Source organism: Bactrocera oleae, chromosome 3 (assembly GCF_042242935.1).
Source record: "Bactrocera oleae isolate idBacOlea1 chromosome 3, idBacOlea1, whole genome shotgun sequence".
Taxonomy (NCBI): domain Eukaryota; kingdom Metazoa; phylum Arthropoda; class Insecta; order Diptera; family Tephritidae; genus Bactrocera; species Bactrocera oleae.
The window spans coordinates 13,891,497-13,910,168 of NC_091537.1; the positions used below are offsets into that span (position 1 = coordinate 13,891,497).

At 31.1% G+C, this 18,672-nt stretch overlaps 4 protein-coding genes across 7 annotated transcripts; 2 read left to right on the top strand and 2 right to left on the bottom strand.

Annotated features, from left to right (window-relative positions):
- The first annotated feature begins 392 nt into the window (after positions 1–392).
- r2d2 lies at positions 393–1,674 on the top strand. Its single transcript, XM_014243159.3, has 3 exons — positions 393–635; positions 694–1,047; positions 1,123–1,674. The coding sequence occupies exons 1-3, from the start codon at positions 525–527 to the stop codon at positions 1,537–1,539; spliced, it is 882 nt and encodes a 293-aa protein (XP_014098634.1). The 5' UTR covers positions 393–524; the 3' UTR covers positions 1,540–1,674.
- Positions 1,651–3,036, bottom strand: LOC106623586 (histidine protein methyltransferase 1 homolog). Its single transcript, XM_014243157.3, has 4 exons — positions 2,856–3,036; positions 2,568–2,803; positions 2,343–2,509; positions 1,651–2,258 (listed from the first exon to the last, which is right to left on the bottom strand). The coding sequence occupies exons 1-4, from the start codon at positions 2,948–2,950 to the stop codon at positions 1,785–1,787; spliced, it is 972 nt and encodes a 323-aa protein (XP_014098632.3). The 5' UTR covers positions 2,951–3,036; the 3' UTR covers positions 1,651–1,784.
- A 69-nt stretch (positions 3,037–3,105) lies between these two features.
- On the top strand, positions 3,106–8,755 carry Wdr59 (WD repeat domain 59). 2 transcript variants are annotated; one of them, XM_036368498.2, is made up of 11 exons: positions 3,106–3,190; positions 3,374–3,730; positions 3,801–4,011; positions 4,078–4,210; positions 4,276–4,426; positions 4,944–5,117; positions 5,214–5,663; positions 6,796–6,987; positions 7,054–8,085; positions 8,153–8,374; positions 8,462–8,755. In XM_036368498.2, exons 2-11 carry the CDS (start codon positions 3,428–3,430, stop codon positions 8,537–8,539), a joined length of 2,946 nt encoding a protein of 981 aa, XP_036224391.1. In that variant the 5' UTR covers positions 3,106–3,190; positions 3,374–3,427; the 3' UTR covers positions 8,540–8,755. The 2 variants fall into 2 exon arrangements, with proteins under 2 accessions (XP_036224391.1, XP_069963637.1); XM_070107536.1 differs by lacking the exon at positions 3,106–3,190 and having other exon boundaries at positions 3,213–3,730.
- A 1,216-nt stretch (positions 8,756–9,971) lies between these two features.
- On the bottom strand, positions 9,972–14,626 carry Pal1 (Peptidyl-alpha-hydroxyglycine-alpha-amidating lyase 1). 3 transcript variants are annotated; one of them, XM_036368501.2, is made up of 8 exons: positions 14,200–14,623; positions 13,200–13,368; positions 12,898–13,138; positions 12,538–12,833; positions 12,265–12,486; positions 11,695–12,176; positions 11,619–11,636; positions 9,972–10,186 (listed from the first exon to the last, which is right to left on the bottom strand). In XM_036368501.2, the coding sequence occupies exons 1-8, from the start codon at positions 14,284–14,286 to the stop codon at positions 10,166–10,168; spliced, it is 1,536 nt and encodes a 511-aa protein (XP_036224394.2). In that variant the 5' UTR covers positions 14,287–14,623; the 3' UTR covers positions 9,972–10,165. The 3 variants fall into 3 exon arrangements, with proteins under 3 accessions (XP_036224394.2, XP_036224392.2, XP_036224393.2); XM_036368499.2 differs by having other exon boundaries at positions 11,619–12,176; positions 14,200–14,626; XM_036368500.2 differs by having other exon boundaries at positions 11,619–12,176; positions 12,265–12,471; positions 14,200–14,621.
- Positions 14,627–18,672: the final 4,046 nt, after the last annotated feature.

Sequence of the window (18,672 nt, forward strand, 5' to 3'; positions counted from 1 at the left end):
TCAAGCAAATAAACAGAGTATATACTTTTTACTAATATAAAAAGGAACTTAACCGAACGGGTTCGGAACGGAAAAAAAGAGTGTTATTTTTGAAGTTACATACTTTAATATCTAGTAATAAGAGTAATGTTGAATTTTTTAATTGTTATAACAAGGGACTTCCCCGAACTGAATAGAAATTTTTCGAGATTTAGAGATTACATACTTGAATGTGTAGTGATAATAGTAATGTTGAATATATTTGCTTAAAAACTAAGTTACATTTTTTGTTAATAGAATTTTATGATTTAAAAAATTATTATATGTGTATATTGTTACTTTCACTTAAAACTAAATTTTTTTCTTTATGATAAAAACTAATTGAAGTTGCTAGACCAAAATAATATTTGTTATCGACTATAGTCGATTGTGTATATCTTTTAGATGAAGACAGACGGTACAAATTTATTTATTTTAGGCCACATAATTAAAGAATTTAACGGAAAGATTCATAACGCTTCAATACCTATGAAGATAGAATAAGAATGGTTGGCAAGTCCTCTGTTTCAGTGCTTCAGGAATACTGTGCTAAAAACAAAGTACCACCACCTACTTATGAATATCTAGACGAAGACGACGGTAGTTTTTGTTGCAAGGTGATACTTTAAATGGCGTTGAAATGTGAATATCTATTTAATTTATAATAATCTCCAGATTGACTTCATGGAAACTGACGCTGTGGGTATAGGACGTTCCAAGCGTGATGCAAAACATAACGCGGCCGCTGTTATTATAAAAAAATTGCGGCTTGCTGACGCATCACAATTAGCGGATGATGGCGCTGCAAGCATACCACCCATTGATATGGTTGTGCAATTGCGGGATTATTGTGTGCAACAGAATATGCCTTTGCCAACGTTCGAAATAGTACAACAGGCTGGTACACCGGACGCACCAGAATTCACAGCTCTATGTACAATTGCTTCTGTTCGTCGTTATGGTGTATCGGAGAAGAAAAAGGATGCACGCCAAAAAGCAGCTTATGAAATGCTACTTGCCGTTGTTGATGTGAGTATGGGATATAACACACGTATATTAAGTGATAAATAAATATTTTTGTTTTATCATATATATGCATAATAGGATGTAAATAAGCTTGAGCAAAGTATGCAAATAGCTTCACTTCAAAGCGCCCAAGAAGACATTGAATCGGAACGTTATAAAAAATTTAAAACTTATCGTGAGCTCACTGAATCCGGTACTGGTGAAATACGTGGTGTGCTAATTTGTGATCGTCATAACTATTTCAAAAAATTCTATCCTGAATTGAGAGAAGCGGCGAATAACATACTGAGAACTAGTTACGACTCGGTGCAGGATCAAGCAATGGATGTACTGGAATCATTAAAAATTACACCAAAAATTTCTCAAATGCCATCAATCAAAGCAGAACCCATGTTGTTTATCGAATTGAATTGCGAATATGATGTGGTATTTGCTGGATCGACGGAAAAAGTATACCACGATATAGTTGCATATTTCAAAGTGATGCTTGTGTAATTTTAAGCTTATTAATTTCTGTTTATGTATATACTATGTATGTATTTTATTATATATACTAAACATGTAGTACATAATTTATTTTATTGAAGTAATTCTTAAAATTCAAAATAAAATCTCTTATTGTCAAATAGATATTATTTTTTTAATACACATACACATTTACAAGGCAGTAACACGCTTATAATTCTAGAAAATTCCAATCGATTTTCTATAATTTCTTATATTTCAATATACAACAATAATTATTTGAATCTTAATTCTAATATTTCTCGCCCAACTCCTTGCACACTTGACCAGACCACTTTACATTGGAAACGCTTATCAGAAGTAATCAGTTCCTCGAATTGTCTCAGTCCACCACCAACACCGAAATAATATGTTTTTGCTGCAACTAGCACAACACCGTCGGTGCTTAATTTTGCATAAAATGTGTCCAATAATTTTTGTTGATTTTGCGGATTGTATATAGTCTCTGATGTAAAAATATAGTCAAACTTATTTGTTTTGTCTTCTGCACTTTTTGTGGTTAGTTCCGCGTATTCCCACCAATCGCCGGAATAAAAATGTAAATTTTGTTCCAGTAATTCAATATTAAAATTTTCTTCTATTTTCATTTCGGTTTCAATAGCATTTGACTTTTCATCCACAGGTTTTGTCTGTGTTTCTACATTTAACATAACATTTGGTATTGTAATTTGTGTTAGTACATCTTTATTCTAGAAAAGATGTTGAAAATTAATTTCTTTTGACCTTATACAGTGTATATATATATAATGATATATTTGTTCAATGCGACTTACATAATCCTGAAAGTGCACTACAGCGCCACATCTATATGCGTAAATACCAAGTAAACCAGCGCCACAGCCTAGATCTAACACACGTTTTCCATCCCAATATTGCGGTTTGATACTTTTGGCTAAATATTGAAGCAAATCCTCGGTACACTCCCAAATTTTTGCACCGCCTGACAAGTTAACAGGCATTATAATCGCCTACAGCACATTATTTAACTTTCTAAATACCTTCATAAACACCTGGTATGAGATCAGAGTGCGTTTGTTCGGCTTCAGCAATGTCCTTATTATCACTAGCATTACATGTTATATGTTCAATCAGAAATCCTGTGACGATATGTTGAATAGGAACATCAGCTATGTTCAAAGTGGTAGCATTCAACTTATAAACATCTAGATTCTCCAATGTTTCCACACCAATTGTAACTTTCTCCGCTTTGTACCATTCTCTTTTATCAGTCTTGCTAGAAGTACAATGTTCATCGATTTCACTGTTAAAAATAATTATTTCTTTACCTTGAAGTGTTTATTACTTCCTTTTCGCTTTCTAAATTTTTATTAACAAATGGATTGTTGCTATCAACTTCTACATCAAATCCGAACTTAAACATTTTGTAAATGGGCTAAAATTATGAACTACAAAATATGTAAACAAATATCACTGACTACACGTGCATTTCGCATTGGTAATTACTTTGTATCAGTGCCGGTAAAAAGAATTTATCAGTGACATTTTATATATCGATACATTTATTATATCGTTAAAATTGATAACATTTACTCATATATAGTTTAACGCTGATAAGAATAAACAAATTAAGTTTTTCTATTATTCTTAGATGTCTAGATAGGTGATTTTGAGAATTTGGGAAATGTTTTGATTTTTATTTAATTACAATAAAGCGTTTCAACACTTATAGATGTGTACAAACATTATTTTTCAATATTTGTGACTATTTCGTTATTAACTATAATGTAATTCGCCAAGTCAACTCAGCTTGTATTTTTTTTTTTTTTTTTGTAAAACACCTCAGGTTCATTATTTTTACGGATAATAAAAGTAGTGGTATCTTCCATTCAACAAAAATATGTCACCAACTTCGGAATCTGCAGCAGCGGGTAACAATAGTATCCGTGGCCGAGAGCGTGAAAATGCACATATTATCCAGCAGAGCAACAAGTGTTATGAACACCGAGAATTGCAGGCGACTGCCATGTCTGTCGACTATACAGGTCAATGGGTTTTGTTGGCAGGTCGACGTCATTTGGCATTGCAACGCCTCGGCCAGGATGATGGTACACTACGTGAATTCCAAAGAAATTCAAAATATGAAGTATCCGCAGCTGAATTTGCAACACTACCAAATCGTCAGGAATATTGTGCGATCGCAGTGAGTTAAAATGGCACAGTTATTATGGTAATGATGAAAAGATGTATTATTATTTATTACGCTTTGATAGACCAGTGAGCACATTGATGTTGTTACATGGGGTGCTGCCGACATGCAGCATTATCATTCATTGCGTGGTCACACACGCATGGTAACCGATATTGATTGGCATAGCAAAAATAGCAATCTATTGGTCAGCTGTTCAATTGATACATTTTCACACATTTGGGATTTGCGCGATCCCCGCAAGCCAACACTGTCCTTGAGTGCAGTCTGCATGTGTAAGTGCAATGCGTTAAATACTATTTTTTGTCTTTTAAACACAAAAATCTTTAATTTAAATGCAGCTGGCGCAACACAAGTTGGTTTCAATCGTGTTTCGGGTCATCTATTAGCGGCGGCCCATGACGGCGATCTTCGCATATGGGATATGCGTAAGGGTTCGTGTCCTGTACATTATATCACAGCTCATTTGAACAGGTTTTTTTACAAAATAAACTTATTCTTATTTCTATAAATCGTACATTAAATAACTTTGCTCACAGAGTGCATGGCATTAATTGGAGTCATTTGCGTGAAACTTGCTTAGCTACTGCTAGTCAAGATGGCACAGTGAAATACTTCGATGTAAATAATCCACGGCGTGCAGAGAAAATTATAACTATGTCATCGCCTGTATGGCGTGCGCGTTATACCGTAAGTGATTTTATTATTTGTTTTTAATAACTCTTTTTATTTTTTTTAATTTTAAAATATTTTTTTTGAGGTTTTACGTTTTTTTTGATTATTATATATGTATGTATATATTTTTTTTATTTATATATATTTTTTTAACTTTTTATTTTTTAATCTTTTTGTATATAAATTTTTTTATTTTTAAATATATGTATGCACTTTTTAATTTTTATATATTTAAAACAAAAAAAGTTTTTTGTTTAATTTTAAATTATTTAATTTTTATATATTGTATTTTTAATTATATTTTTTTTCATTTGTATTTTTATATTTATTATTTTAATTAATTTTTTTTTTTAATAAATTATATTTATATATTTTTTAATAATTTATTTTTATATATTTTTTAATATATTATTTTTATTAATTTTTTATTAATTTATTTTTATATATTTTTTAATAATTTATTTTTATATAATTTTTAATAATTAATTTTTATATATTTTTTAATAATATTTGTATTTATATTTATTTACAGCCTATAGGTAACGGTTTGGTTAGCATTGTTGTGCCTGCTATGGGACGCGGTGAGAATAGTTTACTGTTATGGAGTAATAACAAACAAACGGATCCTGTATGCTCCTTTGTTGGGCATACTGATGTAATACTAGATTTTGAATGGCGACCGAATCGTGAAAACACATCGGAGATTGTAAGTCACGCTTATTTGCTAAAATTGAAAAAAAAATGCATTCATAAAAATCGAATATTGTTTGAAATGTTAAATTTAATTTGTTATTAATTTTAGGAACTAGTTACATGGTCACGTGATCGTAGTTTACGCGTGTGGAAGATTGATGATATGATACTGAAACTCTGTGAACCCGATTTCGACAGCAATGAAGTGTGCGATACACCTGACTCTTTTGCCGACACTCAAACTAAATTTCAACCAATACACTCGTCATCTCTATATCAACCCACTTTGAGTTTGACGCGTACAGGTGCCGCTTCATTGCCTTCAGAAAGCTCTGACAGTCTAACAATACCGACACTATCGCGTTCGCCTCCACCGCCAATGCGTAAGGAGGAGACACGCATAGCACGTTCACTTACAGATCAGCCGACATGCTCGCTGCATCATGAGTTCTCGCTACTAAATAGAAATATGCCTCATGTAGAGGTCGATCTATTAGATGCGATTAAGCGTTTTGCAGTCTTCAAGATTTCAGCTGGTGGACACGTGGTGGTGTTGCAGGTTAGTGTCTTCTTGACCAGCTTTAAACACATTTACACGGTTTTTATTTTTATTATACTCTTGTAACATGTTGCTACAGAGTATAATAATTTCGTTCACCTAACGGTTGTTTGTACCGCACCTTAAACTAATCGGAATAGATATAGGGTTATATACTATACTATATATAAATGATCAGAATGACGAAACGAGTTGAAATCCGGGTGACTGTCTGTCCGTCCGTTTCAGACGGGTCTCCGATGGTTCCTTCTGCGACTTCAAAACTATATATATAATATACCCTGCTCAGGTTATAAATATTACAACAAATATATAAAAAAAAAATATTGTAAACAAATTACTACTCTTATATTTTCAATCAACAAAGAAAATAATAATAATGTTTTTGAAGAAAAATCGCAAATAGCTGATAGTTTTCCATACAGGGTCTTGTTTTTGATCGGTCAGCTACTTGTAAACGAAAGGTTCATTGACCTCATAATGTGTAAACAAAGCGAACATTGACCCCATAAAATGTAAACAAAAGGGCCATTGACCCAATATGTGAAAAAAATTTTGTTAACTTGGCTAAATGTAAATAAAGGTTGTGTACTTAGCTTAATGTAAACAAAACGTTCATCGACCTCATTAAATGTAAAAGAAAGAGTCATTGAACTCGGCAAAAGGCAAACAAAGGCGTGATTGGCCTCATAACGTAAACAAAAGGGGTCATTGACCCCATAAAATGTAAACCAAAGGGTCGCTGATCCAAAATGTAAACAAAGCTTGACCAAAGGTAAACAAAAAGGCCAACGACCCCTTAAAGTGCAAACAAAGTTTTACACGTTAATTTTTTCCAAGAAATTGCGCATTACTCGGAACCGCCGATATCGGACCTCTATACCATATAGCCGTCATACACACCGATCAATCAATATTAAGATAAAGATTTTTTTTATAACGCTGTGCCCCTGTTAAGGGTATTAGAGCTTCGGTGTCGCTGAAGTTAACGTTTTTTCTAGTTTAATATAAAGTTTTGCTACACATGAAGGCATTTCGACTGCTTTGATCCTTGCAAGTGTAAAAGTTACACCCGAACTTAGTTCTTCCTTACCTGTTTTCCTTTGCTTTTCTTTTTTTTCTTTTCTTATAGACAGTTTTTCCAACTGAATATCCGAGCCCGAATATTGGACCCGAATTCTCCTTTTGCGAAGGCACCACACTGCATGAACAACTGTCTGCCGTTCTGCTGAAGACACTCAGAACGAACGCTTTGCAACGCGTTAAAAAATCACGCACCTGTGTAGAACAATGCCTGCGCGCATTGGTGGGTGCCATGAAAAAGGTTGGTGCAATTGATTTAGCGCTGTTTTATTATTTTTGTTTTCTAACTAATTGTTTCTGAAAACAGTCTGTGGGCGGTGTCACCGACAAATCACAACTACGCTTACAGTCGCCACGTTTGGAGGGCGCATTAAGTGGCGCCCTACACGACGCCTGTATACCATATCCACGCACATCGGGTGTTAATTTCAATACTACCGGCCTTTTGGTCGTCTTTGCGCAAGCGCCAAATACCAAACGCTTAACATTACGTCATCAGAACACAACACCGCGCACATTTTCCGCCATTAGCGGTGGCGTACTCTTGGGTAATGTCCTATATACGCATCGCGATTCAAATGCCTCCTTTTATCTACAAGATCGCATGAGTGCGAAACATACGAAAAATCGTTCGATGCAAAAGCAAACCAATGCCACGCCCATCGTACATATATATGAAGCCTGCAAGTTGCTGAATATCAGTTGCGAAATGGCTAAAGAATTCTCACTGGACAAGCGTAATTTGCGCGCTACATGTTGTCGCAATCGGCAAGTGTGCGAAACATATGGACGTTATGATTTGGTGCCGATATGGACACTCGCCGAGCTGATAGCCAAACCGAATATACCGAACGAAACCAAATACGAAACACTCTTCTACAAAGATCCGTTTAAGAAATTTCTACTCGAGGCATTAATTATGCATTTTGCTAGCGCAGGCGATTTACAGACGGCTGTTATGTTGGCATGTCTCTTTCACAAATGCTCCTCAACAGCCGGCGATTTAGGTGAATTTATGTTGAGCACAACGCAATGCTACCAGCACACCAATAAACTTCAACAATTGCATAATACTTCGCCCTACCATACAGTGCTGCCCATCGATTATCATGCATCACACCCCAAATCTAATTCGGCGCTTACGGTCAATGTGCATATGAAGCAATTGCGCAGCAATTCTTGGTCAGACTCTTTAGACTGGGTGGACTCGAAATATTGCAACTCCGACTCGTATTCATGTTCGCTGATAAGACGCACGAAAATGCCGTTATTCGACCACTTTAAGAAAGTGTATGCGGATATATTGTTTGGCTGGCAACTGCTGACCAAACGCTCGCTGGTAATATAACTGTTATTAGTTTGCAAATACTTAATTTTATTTTGCTTAACATGCATTACGCCTGCAGATACTAAAGCATACAATGTTCTCACCAAACCAACCGCATGGTGTTGAATTCGTCACCGAGTGCACCGGTTGCAATAAAATTAAGCGCACACCCTCATGCACCAGCTGCCAGCGTCCAGTGCTTTTCTGCCAGCTCTGCAATTTGCCAGTGAAGGGCGCAGCCAATGCGTGCTTAGCCTGTGGTCATGGCGGTCATATGGTGCATATGTTGCAGTGGTTTAAGGTATGTTGCAGCCTAAAAATGCTAAATATATATATTGTATATAACTTATATTTACTGTTTGTTTTTCGATTTCTCTCATTTCTACAGAAACATAGCATTTGTGCCTCTGGTTGTGGTTGCAATTGTTTGAAGCAGACTGCAGCTCTTCTGGAGCTTATGAATTGATAGACTTCATTTAGAATTTTTTTTATTTTAAGCGACATTTTATATTAGTGACCAAAAATGCCTTAAATAGATGTGGCAAACAGAAACTTGACTTCGATACGCGCGTGTTTTGAAAATGTAGTTTTTATTTTTTGCTGACTTATATGCATATAACTGTAATATGAAAAAAAAAATTTATGATTTTTAATTAAAAATTTAAATAAATTGGTGACTATATTATTATTTTTTTTTACTTAGCGTCAAATATATTTGTTCAATAATTATATTCCTATACAATATAACTCATCTTAATAAATAGTTAAAATACATTTGTTTTGTACAACAATAGTTAGATAAAATTTGGCCACAGTTAGTTCTGACTTAGCATATTTGAAAAATGCGAGAATATGTTTTCTTAAAAATTTACATAAATTAATCACAAATATACAAATTTCTCATACTGAAAACTAATGCTACATACAGACATACAAATTTAGGATTTTTTAAGATTGAAAACTTTCCGTTGGAAATTTTGGTAGTTCCGAAAGAAATGGAAACTTTCTGAATTTTTAGTGATCTCGCAGTTTTTTAGCTAATTTTTGTAAATGTATGCACATCATAGCTCATAATTGACGCTAAAACAGATAAGCATCCGGAAAGTTCCCAAGGCCTTTGAGGAGACACGAAATATCTGTATATAACTTTGATTTCTAAAATAAAGTACCATTCGTTCGTCATACACTTCTAAAAAACAAGTTCACTAAGACTGTGTTCACAGGAGCACTCTTTTGTTGACAAAACCGATTTTTTTATTTATTTTTTTGTGTAGGTGAGGAGACTACGAGGAAAGACGAAGACGTTCGTTTCCACGACAGTCGGGTCTACGTTACCGGAACGGACTCGGATTTTTAACTGGCCAAGGACTGTCAACTCTATACTATTATAAAACAAAAACAACAACAACGAAGACGAAGAGCCCGTGCCGCTCGTGCTCGGCTGGCGCGCTTTGTGTTCTTGTTCGTAACAACAATTGTTGCAACAGCGCTCGGTTTCAAATGAATATTTATGATATGTTCGGAGATTTGAAATTTATTATCAATTTTTTGTAATATGTAACTATGTATGTATATAATATTTTAGAAAAGGGTGAATAAAAGGATAATCAAAACATCTTTGTGCACCGCGTACCTGACACGTACAAGAGTTTGAAAATATGTTATGAAATGAAAAACAGAAAATTATCCGAATCAAACCACAAGAGAATTTGCCGATAAAGATGGCGGACAAAAAGAGTGCTCGTGCGAACGCAGTTTAATCGATCAAAAAAAATTACACTCCTAGTCATAAGATTTCATATAATGACGTCATAAGAAATCAGATAGTCTTCATTTCTTCAATAAAGCTTGCAGGCGTTAATGCGCATTTTACATACATACATATGTACATATATATATATATATATATACAATGTAAGTACTTAAGCAAATGGTGCACTGGTCAACATATTTGTAGACGCTTCGTTCTCTTCGTCACTGGCATTTTGATCGAGCTTCTCAAAACCACCACGCTTGCTACGATCCAACAGGAGGCCGCCCAATTTGAAACCTTCTGGCTTTGACGGAAAATCCCAGGCATGACGACGATTCTTCACGCCGAATGGCAAACAACCTACAAGTAGAGGCAATAATTAAACGAAAACACAGTTGGAAGCTTTCAGTCTCATCGAAACTTATCGTAAATACATCAAATATTGAATATTACGCACACTTTGGTTACAAAATCTATTATAATATGACAAAATGTTTTTCAATTAAAGATGATAAAAAATAAAAAAAGTTTAAAATAAATTAAAGAAATAAAAAAAATATAAAAGAAATTAAATAGAAACAAAAAAACATTAAGAAGTAAAAAAAATTAACAAAAGAAAAAAAATTAAGTAGAAACAAAAAAATTAAAATAAATAAAAAAACTATAAAAGATATTTAAGAACATTAAATAGAAATAAAAAGAATTACAAAAAAGAAAAAAACATCAAATAAAAATAAAATTAAAAAAAGAAAAAAAATTAAATAAAAAAAAAAAAATAAAATTAAAAAAGAAATAAAATTAAAAAAAAAAATTAAAAAAATAAAAGTTATAAAAAAATTAAAAGAAAAAAAAGAAATAAAAATTAAAAGAAATTTAAAAAAAATTAAAAGAAATAAATAAATTAAATAAAAACAAAAAAAAATCAAAAAAGAAAAAATAAATTTTAAAAAAGTAACAAGAAAAAAAATAAAAAAACTATAAAATAAATTTAAAAAAAAAAATAAAATTAAATTAAAAAAAAAATAAAAATAAATACAAAAAAAAAACTATAAAATAAATTTTAAAAAAATAAAAAGAAATACAAAAACAATAAATAAAAATAAAATTAAAAATAAATAAAAACAAAATTTAAAAGATATAAAAAAAATTAAGAGATATAAAAAAAACTAAAAGATATAATAAAAATTAAAAGAAAAAAATTAATTAGAAAAAAATTAAAAAGAAAAAATAAATAAAAAATATATGTATATATACATACATATATAATATATAAAACAATTATGAAATATATTTAAAAAAAAACTTTATTATCATTAAATTGTATAAAGGATATAATAAAAGTACATGATGGTGATGCTAAAAAAAAAAATTGACAAAAATTTACGAGCTGTCAATCATAGTTAAAGCTTACAATTTAAGTTCGCTAGCACATAAAGCAAAACATTTAAAAAATAACAGATTAGCATAGTATAAACTAAAACCTAGTCGCAGTTTTTAAAAACTAATAAAATTTTTGCACAAAAGTGCACAGTTGCCAGATTAAATTATAAACAAATATCAAATAGAAGATTATAAAAATAGAAATACAAAGAAATAAAAAACAAAAAATGTACACATAAAAGTTATGTACATACATACATACATAAAGTATAATTAAAAAATCGAAACACTAAAGGAAACAAGGAAACAACATCGCATCATCAAGGGCAGTCATCACAAACATTTTGACTGGAAGCGACCAATTTGCGATACACCAATTCACTAGGTGGCCCAACACTTAACGTTTCGTTACCTCGTTTGCGTCGACGTGCTATAATAAATGCCAGCATAAATGTTAGCGAAGCAAAAAGTAACATTAGTGACGCTACCAGTATGGCTGCGCCACCGGGATGATGAGTTTTCTCTGTGGTCTGTACTCGATGTTCTGAGGCTATCAGTGATGAGATTGGGTCTAGTTCATATGCGCTTTCAGCTAGCGCTGGATTGTCTGTGTTGGTGATGTTAGATTTAAGCAAAATTTCATTCACTTTATATACGGGACCGGTTTCACTTAATGAATTGCTATTGCTAACCGTAGTTGTTTTTGCAGCTGACAAAGGCAACGATTTTGCCACGGTTTTATGTAGAAATTTATGTATACGCATCGGATTTAATTCGGCGACATATATCTCATTGCCATCCTTGGTGACGGCCACATCATGTGGATTTGAGAATTGCATATCATTAGGACCGAACTTTGAGATCACCTGTTTGGTGCGCATATTGATTACATAGCCGCGTACTTCATTGTAAGGTAGCGTTTTGATGCCCAACTCACCGATTGGTCCATTAACAACGACAAGTTGACCGCCTGTAAACATTTAACAATTTATATTATTAATTATTGTTTCATAATTTGATAAAAGATAACTATTTTATAAGCTGTAATGTCTATTTACCTTCCACTGGCGTATAATCCATGCTAAACAAGCGATCGCCTATAATTTGACTATGATATTGTGAATGGAATGTACCGTTGGTCCAGTAGAAACACTGTACACGACCATTTTCACGATCAGCTGCGCAAATTAAATGCTGTTCGGGCACAAGCGTGAGTGCGTGCGGAATGGCAAAGTAGTTCTTTGGCGCCACCTCGAAGGACATGCCTACATTTATATTATCTTTGTTACTATATATTATTACATAAAATGTTTACGTATGTAGCGACTCACCAGAGAATGAGTTTTGTCCCCATGAAAGAATTTTATTGCCCGCTTTATCATATTTCAAAATACGTGCATTGCAGTAACCATCTGCCACGAAGAAATCACCATTTTCGAGTACGGCAACGGAAGTGGGTTTGCAAAACTTTGCATCACCTACGCCTGGTATAAAAGCAGTACCCAAAGTCAACAGCGGTTTATCATTAGAGCCATGTGGACCAAATTTGAAAACTTGATGCAGCGCCACATCGGTTACCCAAGCATTATCCTCATGATCGATGGTCAAACCATGTGGCATGTAGAATCTGAAATTAATAAGCATTATTGTTTAGTAAAGTTAGTTGGAGTTGCATTTCTATTGCAACTTACAAGCCCTTTCCCCAGCCATAAACAACATGACCACTTTTCCGCTCTAATGCCAAGACGGTATTATCGCGTATGGGTCCTTTTTTTCGTTGTTGAAAGACATTTCGGTTGTTGAACGTATTGCCATCCCAAAGACGATCGACACGATGAAATATAACCACATTTCCTTCCTTGTCAAAGCTAACCGCACTCACGGAACCCAATTTCAGCTCATCAGCTGGCCAAGCACTTTGATACACATAAGCTACAAGTAAGTTGTTAATACATTAAACATATATTAAGTGTGACATACTTAAGTGACTCACTTGTATTTAATTTCTCTATTTCCTCTTTCACGTTGATTTTTTCCGCTTTTAATTTAGGTGGTTGTGGCCAACTTATATCCGCTGAGCCGCCCTGCATAATCTGTTGAATGCGCTTATTTGTGCTTAAACTTGTGTCGTCTGAGGACAAATAGCGTTGTATTGAGAGATTCTGAAAATTCAGCAGTCACATTTAATTAGTTTGTAATGAAATACAATATATAAACACATAAAGTTGTTTATTGAGTTTTCGATTTCCTATCAGTTAGTTTGTATGACAGCTATACGCTATAATGAACCGATCTCAAATATTTCTACAGATATTGTAGCGTTGCCTTGGGCAATAATTCATGCCAAGTTTCGTAAAGATATTTCCTCAAATAAAAATGTTTTCCATACAAGAATTAGATTTTTATAGTTCAGTTTATATGGCAGCTATATGCTATAGAGGTCTGAACTGGAAAATATCTTCGGATTTTGTAGCATTAATTTGGACAATAATCCATGCCAAATTTTGTAAATATATCTTGTTAAATCAAAAAATTTTCTATACGAGAACTTAATTTTGATCGTTCAGTTTGTATGACAGCTATATGCTATAGTGGTCCGATATCCGACAAATGAACAACTTCTTCTTCTTGGTTTTACAATGCGTATATAAAATCAATACTCATATCAAGCTCAGACTTGTCAGCACATAATCAGTAAAGCAAAAATATTCAATTTACTATTTAATAAGCCATCCGCCGAATATGTAGGACACAGAACCTTACATTCAAATTTACAGTTTTCCCCCCATATAAGTACTGACGTTGCTAGTTAAATTCAGTTCTGCCACAATAGCGCAACAGCATTATTCCCCACCCTAACAAAACGCATATGCACACACACATACGCATAAAAGTTCTTCACACATGCAACAATAACTAACATATGCCAACAAAGTATAAAAATTCGAATTTATATTTTATTATAAAACAAAATAGGAAGTAACAATGCTTACCTCATCGGTGGCAGAGTCGGCTATGCAAAACGCCAAAAAGACCAACGAAATGCAGCAGGTAGAACGCACAAAATTTGAAGTGATCATTTTGGCCACTTGTCTTTGTCCCTGAATGGTTTGTTTTTCGTTCGGTTGTAATTCCTTTGAGTTTGTTGTAATTAATAAATAGCGAGATTCACAGGACAAAATACCACGTATATTTTCGAAATAAAATACTGAGTCTCTTTACATTATAATTTTATATGAACTAAATAAATGCAAAGATGACAAAAATTACTGTATACGTCTGTAAACAGATGTCACCGAGCTGGAGATACTAGAATTGTATCGAAGTAACGATATTAAAATGATATTTAGCAGCCTCTTATAATGTTTCACAATTTGGAAACATTTGTTTTGTTGCGAAAATATTTTTGTGTTAAATTAATATGTAGGTTGAAATCTAATAAACAAAAATTTATTAATATATTATCACTGCTGAAATATACTTTTATGACAAATGCTTACATCGCTATGTTGGGGATGCCACTTCACACGGAAAGAGAAATAACAACAACTAACGCTGCCATCAGAAAGGCGAGTGAAACGGAGGTTTCTGGAGTTTTTAATCAATAGTTCTAAACATATCGATTGTTGGACGGTTCAGTGGCAGCCTACTATCGGTTAAGCCGTTGGTAAATTATCCAAAAACGCTACCAAAGATTTCGGTTGAAGTTTCTATGAACGAATTGTTTATTCTAACCGAATCTCTAGTGTACGTACATATAATCGTTCATCCTTTTCTTATGAGTAGGGCTTATGAATTGCATCGTGTGTAGGTGTTAGTTGCCACGCTAATTCTTTCATGGTGTTGAAGTTTGGGCAATCGTGACATGCTGGAGTGTCAGCGAGCGTAAGACCCAATACATATGTATGTATGTTTAAAATAGCTGATATTGTTAATATACATATGTGTGTGCGCTTATATACTTTCTGAAGTAATAAATAAAAATTGACTAATTAATAAAGGAAAATGCAAATTTTCAACACGATCATCAATTAGAGCGCAAATAAATAACTTTTTAAAAATGCTAAAATATTATTTTTTACTTTTTAAAGTTTAACTAAAAAAGTATGCATTTATTATAATCACACTTCTTCAAAATCTGTACTTACTCTTTGCTAATTTACTCAATTTGATTTGTTTGCTTTCCATATATTAACAAAATATCGTACTATATGTATTTTTTAATTTTTTATTCGTAATATTTTTATTTTTATTTTCTTTTCATTTTTTGTATTTTTTTTTCACTTACAAGAAATTTATATGCATTGAATCTCGATACATTTAATAGTTAGTTTTTGGTTATATTCTATAAATAATTTTTTTTTTTGTAAAATAAAGGGTTTATAAGCAAATAAATGAGCATATTAAATAAAACATGTTTAAAATTAATATTTTTTTTTTGAAATATCATTAAGGTGTAGAGCACAATAAAAGTTTGGTGATGGAAGGCAGTCAATTAATTTACAAAATATAAGCAAAGCAACAAATATGTATTAAAAAAAATAATAATAAGTATAAACATTATTTATGTATGACTTTGTCGACACTGTACAAACATAAGAAAATTGTTTTACAATATTTGCTATATATCAGTATGTTTGTATATATACATATATACTAAGAAATAACTTTTCTTTACTTACACTTTGCTATGACTATAATATGTTATATATTAGTGAGTTTGTACAACAATTTAAGGCAATTTATATGAATGTATTATCTTTAATCTTATATGCATGCATATGAGCTAAGGTATTTATGTATGTGCTTATGTCACTAGGTGTATATGTATGTAAATTTTTATTACTTTCACTAATGAGTTTTATTTTATTTTTCATCATAATATAATTTTAAACACAATTGTTACATTTATGCATGTGTTTGTATGTATGTATATGTTTGTTAGTTGAATTCTATTTAAATATAAATATAATAAATGTAATTAATATATATGTACATATGTAGAATTGTAAGCAGTGTATAAAGTTGAAAAAAAAAATTGATAACTACATATAAAATATATGTATAAATATATATGTATAATAACTGTTTACAAAAAACAATTTTAATTATTCTGCGAATATATGTTTTTGTATTAATATTGATAATTGTAATGATTATAATGCACGGGTGATTTTTATCAACATAATAATGATAGGCATGTACATATATATGTATGTATGTATATTATAGGGCTTAACATAAAATTTATATATAACGCGAGTTTGTACATATGTATAACGCTTAATTTAACATATTATATGATTGCACTACAAAATATTGCAAATATAGTAAAAAGTTTATATATGTATTAGCACATATACTTATTTATTTTAATGTAGTATGTTTTCTACATGTGCACACTTTTAATACCTCATTTTATTTTATTTAAACAATAATTTTTTATTGTGTTTTGTAAACTGCACAGAAAAGTTTTTCATGCTTTTTTTTGTATGCTATATTTATGTATGTACATACATAATGAGTACTACAAAATGTAAATGTTTTTTTAGATAGTTTCTAGACATTAGGTACTTTTAGTTAATTATTTATTTTTCACAATTCTAAATGCTAATTTTCTTTTACAATACAGGCTGTACATGTTATGCAAGTGTTAATGGGTTTGCGCAATATTTACTCAAGCTATTGTCGATGTCGTTTATTATTTTAACAGAAAAAAGTGTATATACATATATTTTTTAATTAAAAAAAAGTCTTAACATTTTTTAATTAAAAAAAATTCTTTACACTTTTTAATTAAAAAAGATTATTTAAAATTTTTAACAAAAAAAAATTATTTATATCTTTTTATAAAAAAAAATCATTTATATTTATTAATTAAATTAGTATTATTTATATATTTAATTTTTACATTTTTTAATTAAAAAAATTTATTAAAATTTATTTATTTTATATAATATAAAACAAAATTTTTTGGCTATATAAATATAAAAAATCTTAATTAAAAACAGTTTTAAAATTTCTCATCCCAAATAGTGGTTTAACAAAAAAAATTAATACCGAATTTAGGTCTGTATAATTAAAAATTAAAAAAAAAACTGTTTTGAATTTATATCTTTTCACGCTTGCGTACGGAGCACGTGCAGAGCCATCATTTTCAATACCAAAATTGGAATTCAAAATTGAAAATCTAATTTTTAATATTAAAAAATTCGCAACCAGCATATAATTAATTCTGGTATGTGAGTGAGGTGTGTATTGAAAATTTATTATTTTATGTAACATTAGAAAATGAAATATATATGTATGTATGTACATGTATCAAACATATAAAACGACAATAACAGTAAATTGAGTAAATACTGCATTTTATAATGATTTCAGTTTCATAAACCAATAACAATCTCTATTAACAATTTGAAAAAATTCAGAAAAATATAACCTCACATTATTCAATTTATATATCAACAATTATTTGCATTTCTTAATTTGCGTAATTCAATTAAATTAAATTACCTTTGATTTATAATACGAAAAATATTCATTACACTCATGATGTGATGTTTTAAAATTGTGAACTCGATTTTTAGTCAGTCAAAGATATTAAAAATTTAATTTTTTGAAATCAAAATAAAATTGATACGCAATTTACATGAATTACATTCTTATAAATAATAAATATACTACATAATATACGATTTTGAACTGAATTTCGAAAGAAGTGCCTGTTGCCAAAGTTCTTTAGGATTCCAAAAAGGCTATCTGTATAAACTTTGTAGTCATTCTTGCAAATAATAATTAAATTATACTTATATAAACAATAAACAATATATATATATATAATATATAATATAATATTTACATCAATGCCCAATTGGGAACCTACTGCATTATTGTTTGCGCTCAGCAGTTAAAAACAATTGAGGTTAGCTTAAAGTCTGTATAATTTGTGTATTAATCATAAGGCAACACAAAATTATTGACTGTAAAATCTAAGTAATTAAATAACATTACTGTAGAATATTTTGATAATTTTATACCAAACTTAGTGCATTTTTGTAAAATGCAGAAAAAGTTTATCCCGTAATAAAAAATTTATAACTTGATAAAAAATGTATACTTAATAAAAAAAAACTAGTTGCCACACAATTGTATTTAATTAAAATAAACATAATTTTGTACAACAAACGAAATTTATGTTTTAAGGGCATATTCTAGAAATATTATTTATATAATATTTTCAAAGTTTAACTACGCAAGAATATCACTGCAAGAAAATTTTTCAAAATTCAAATTATTTTAGAATATATACATAAGTATTTGCGGACCTGGCATCTATACTGGTTCGGCCGGAACTGACAATTTAAACGCGTTTCTCACGAAACTGTCTTTTTCAAAACGATAACCACGATTTTTCAGGTTCTGCTGCACCGATTTACCTAAACTGTTTAGAGAGTCTTCTTTAT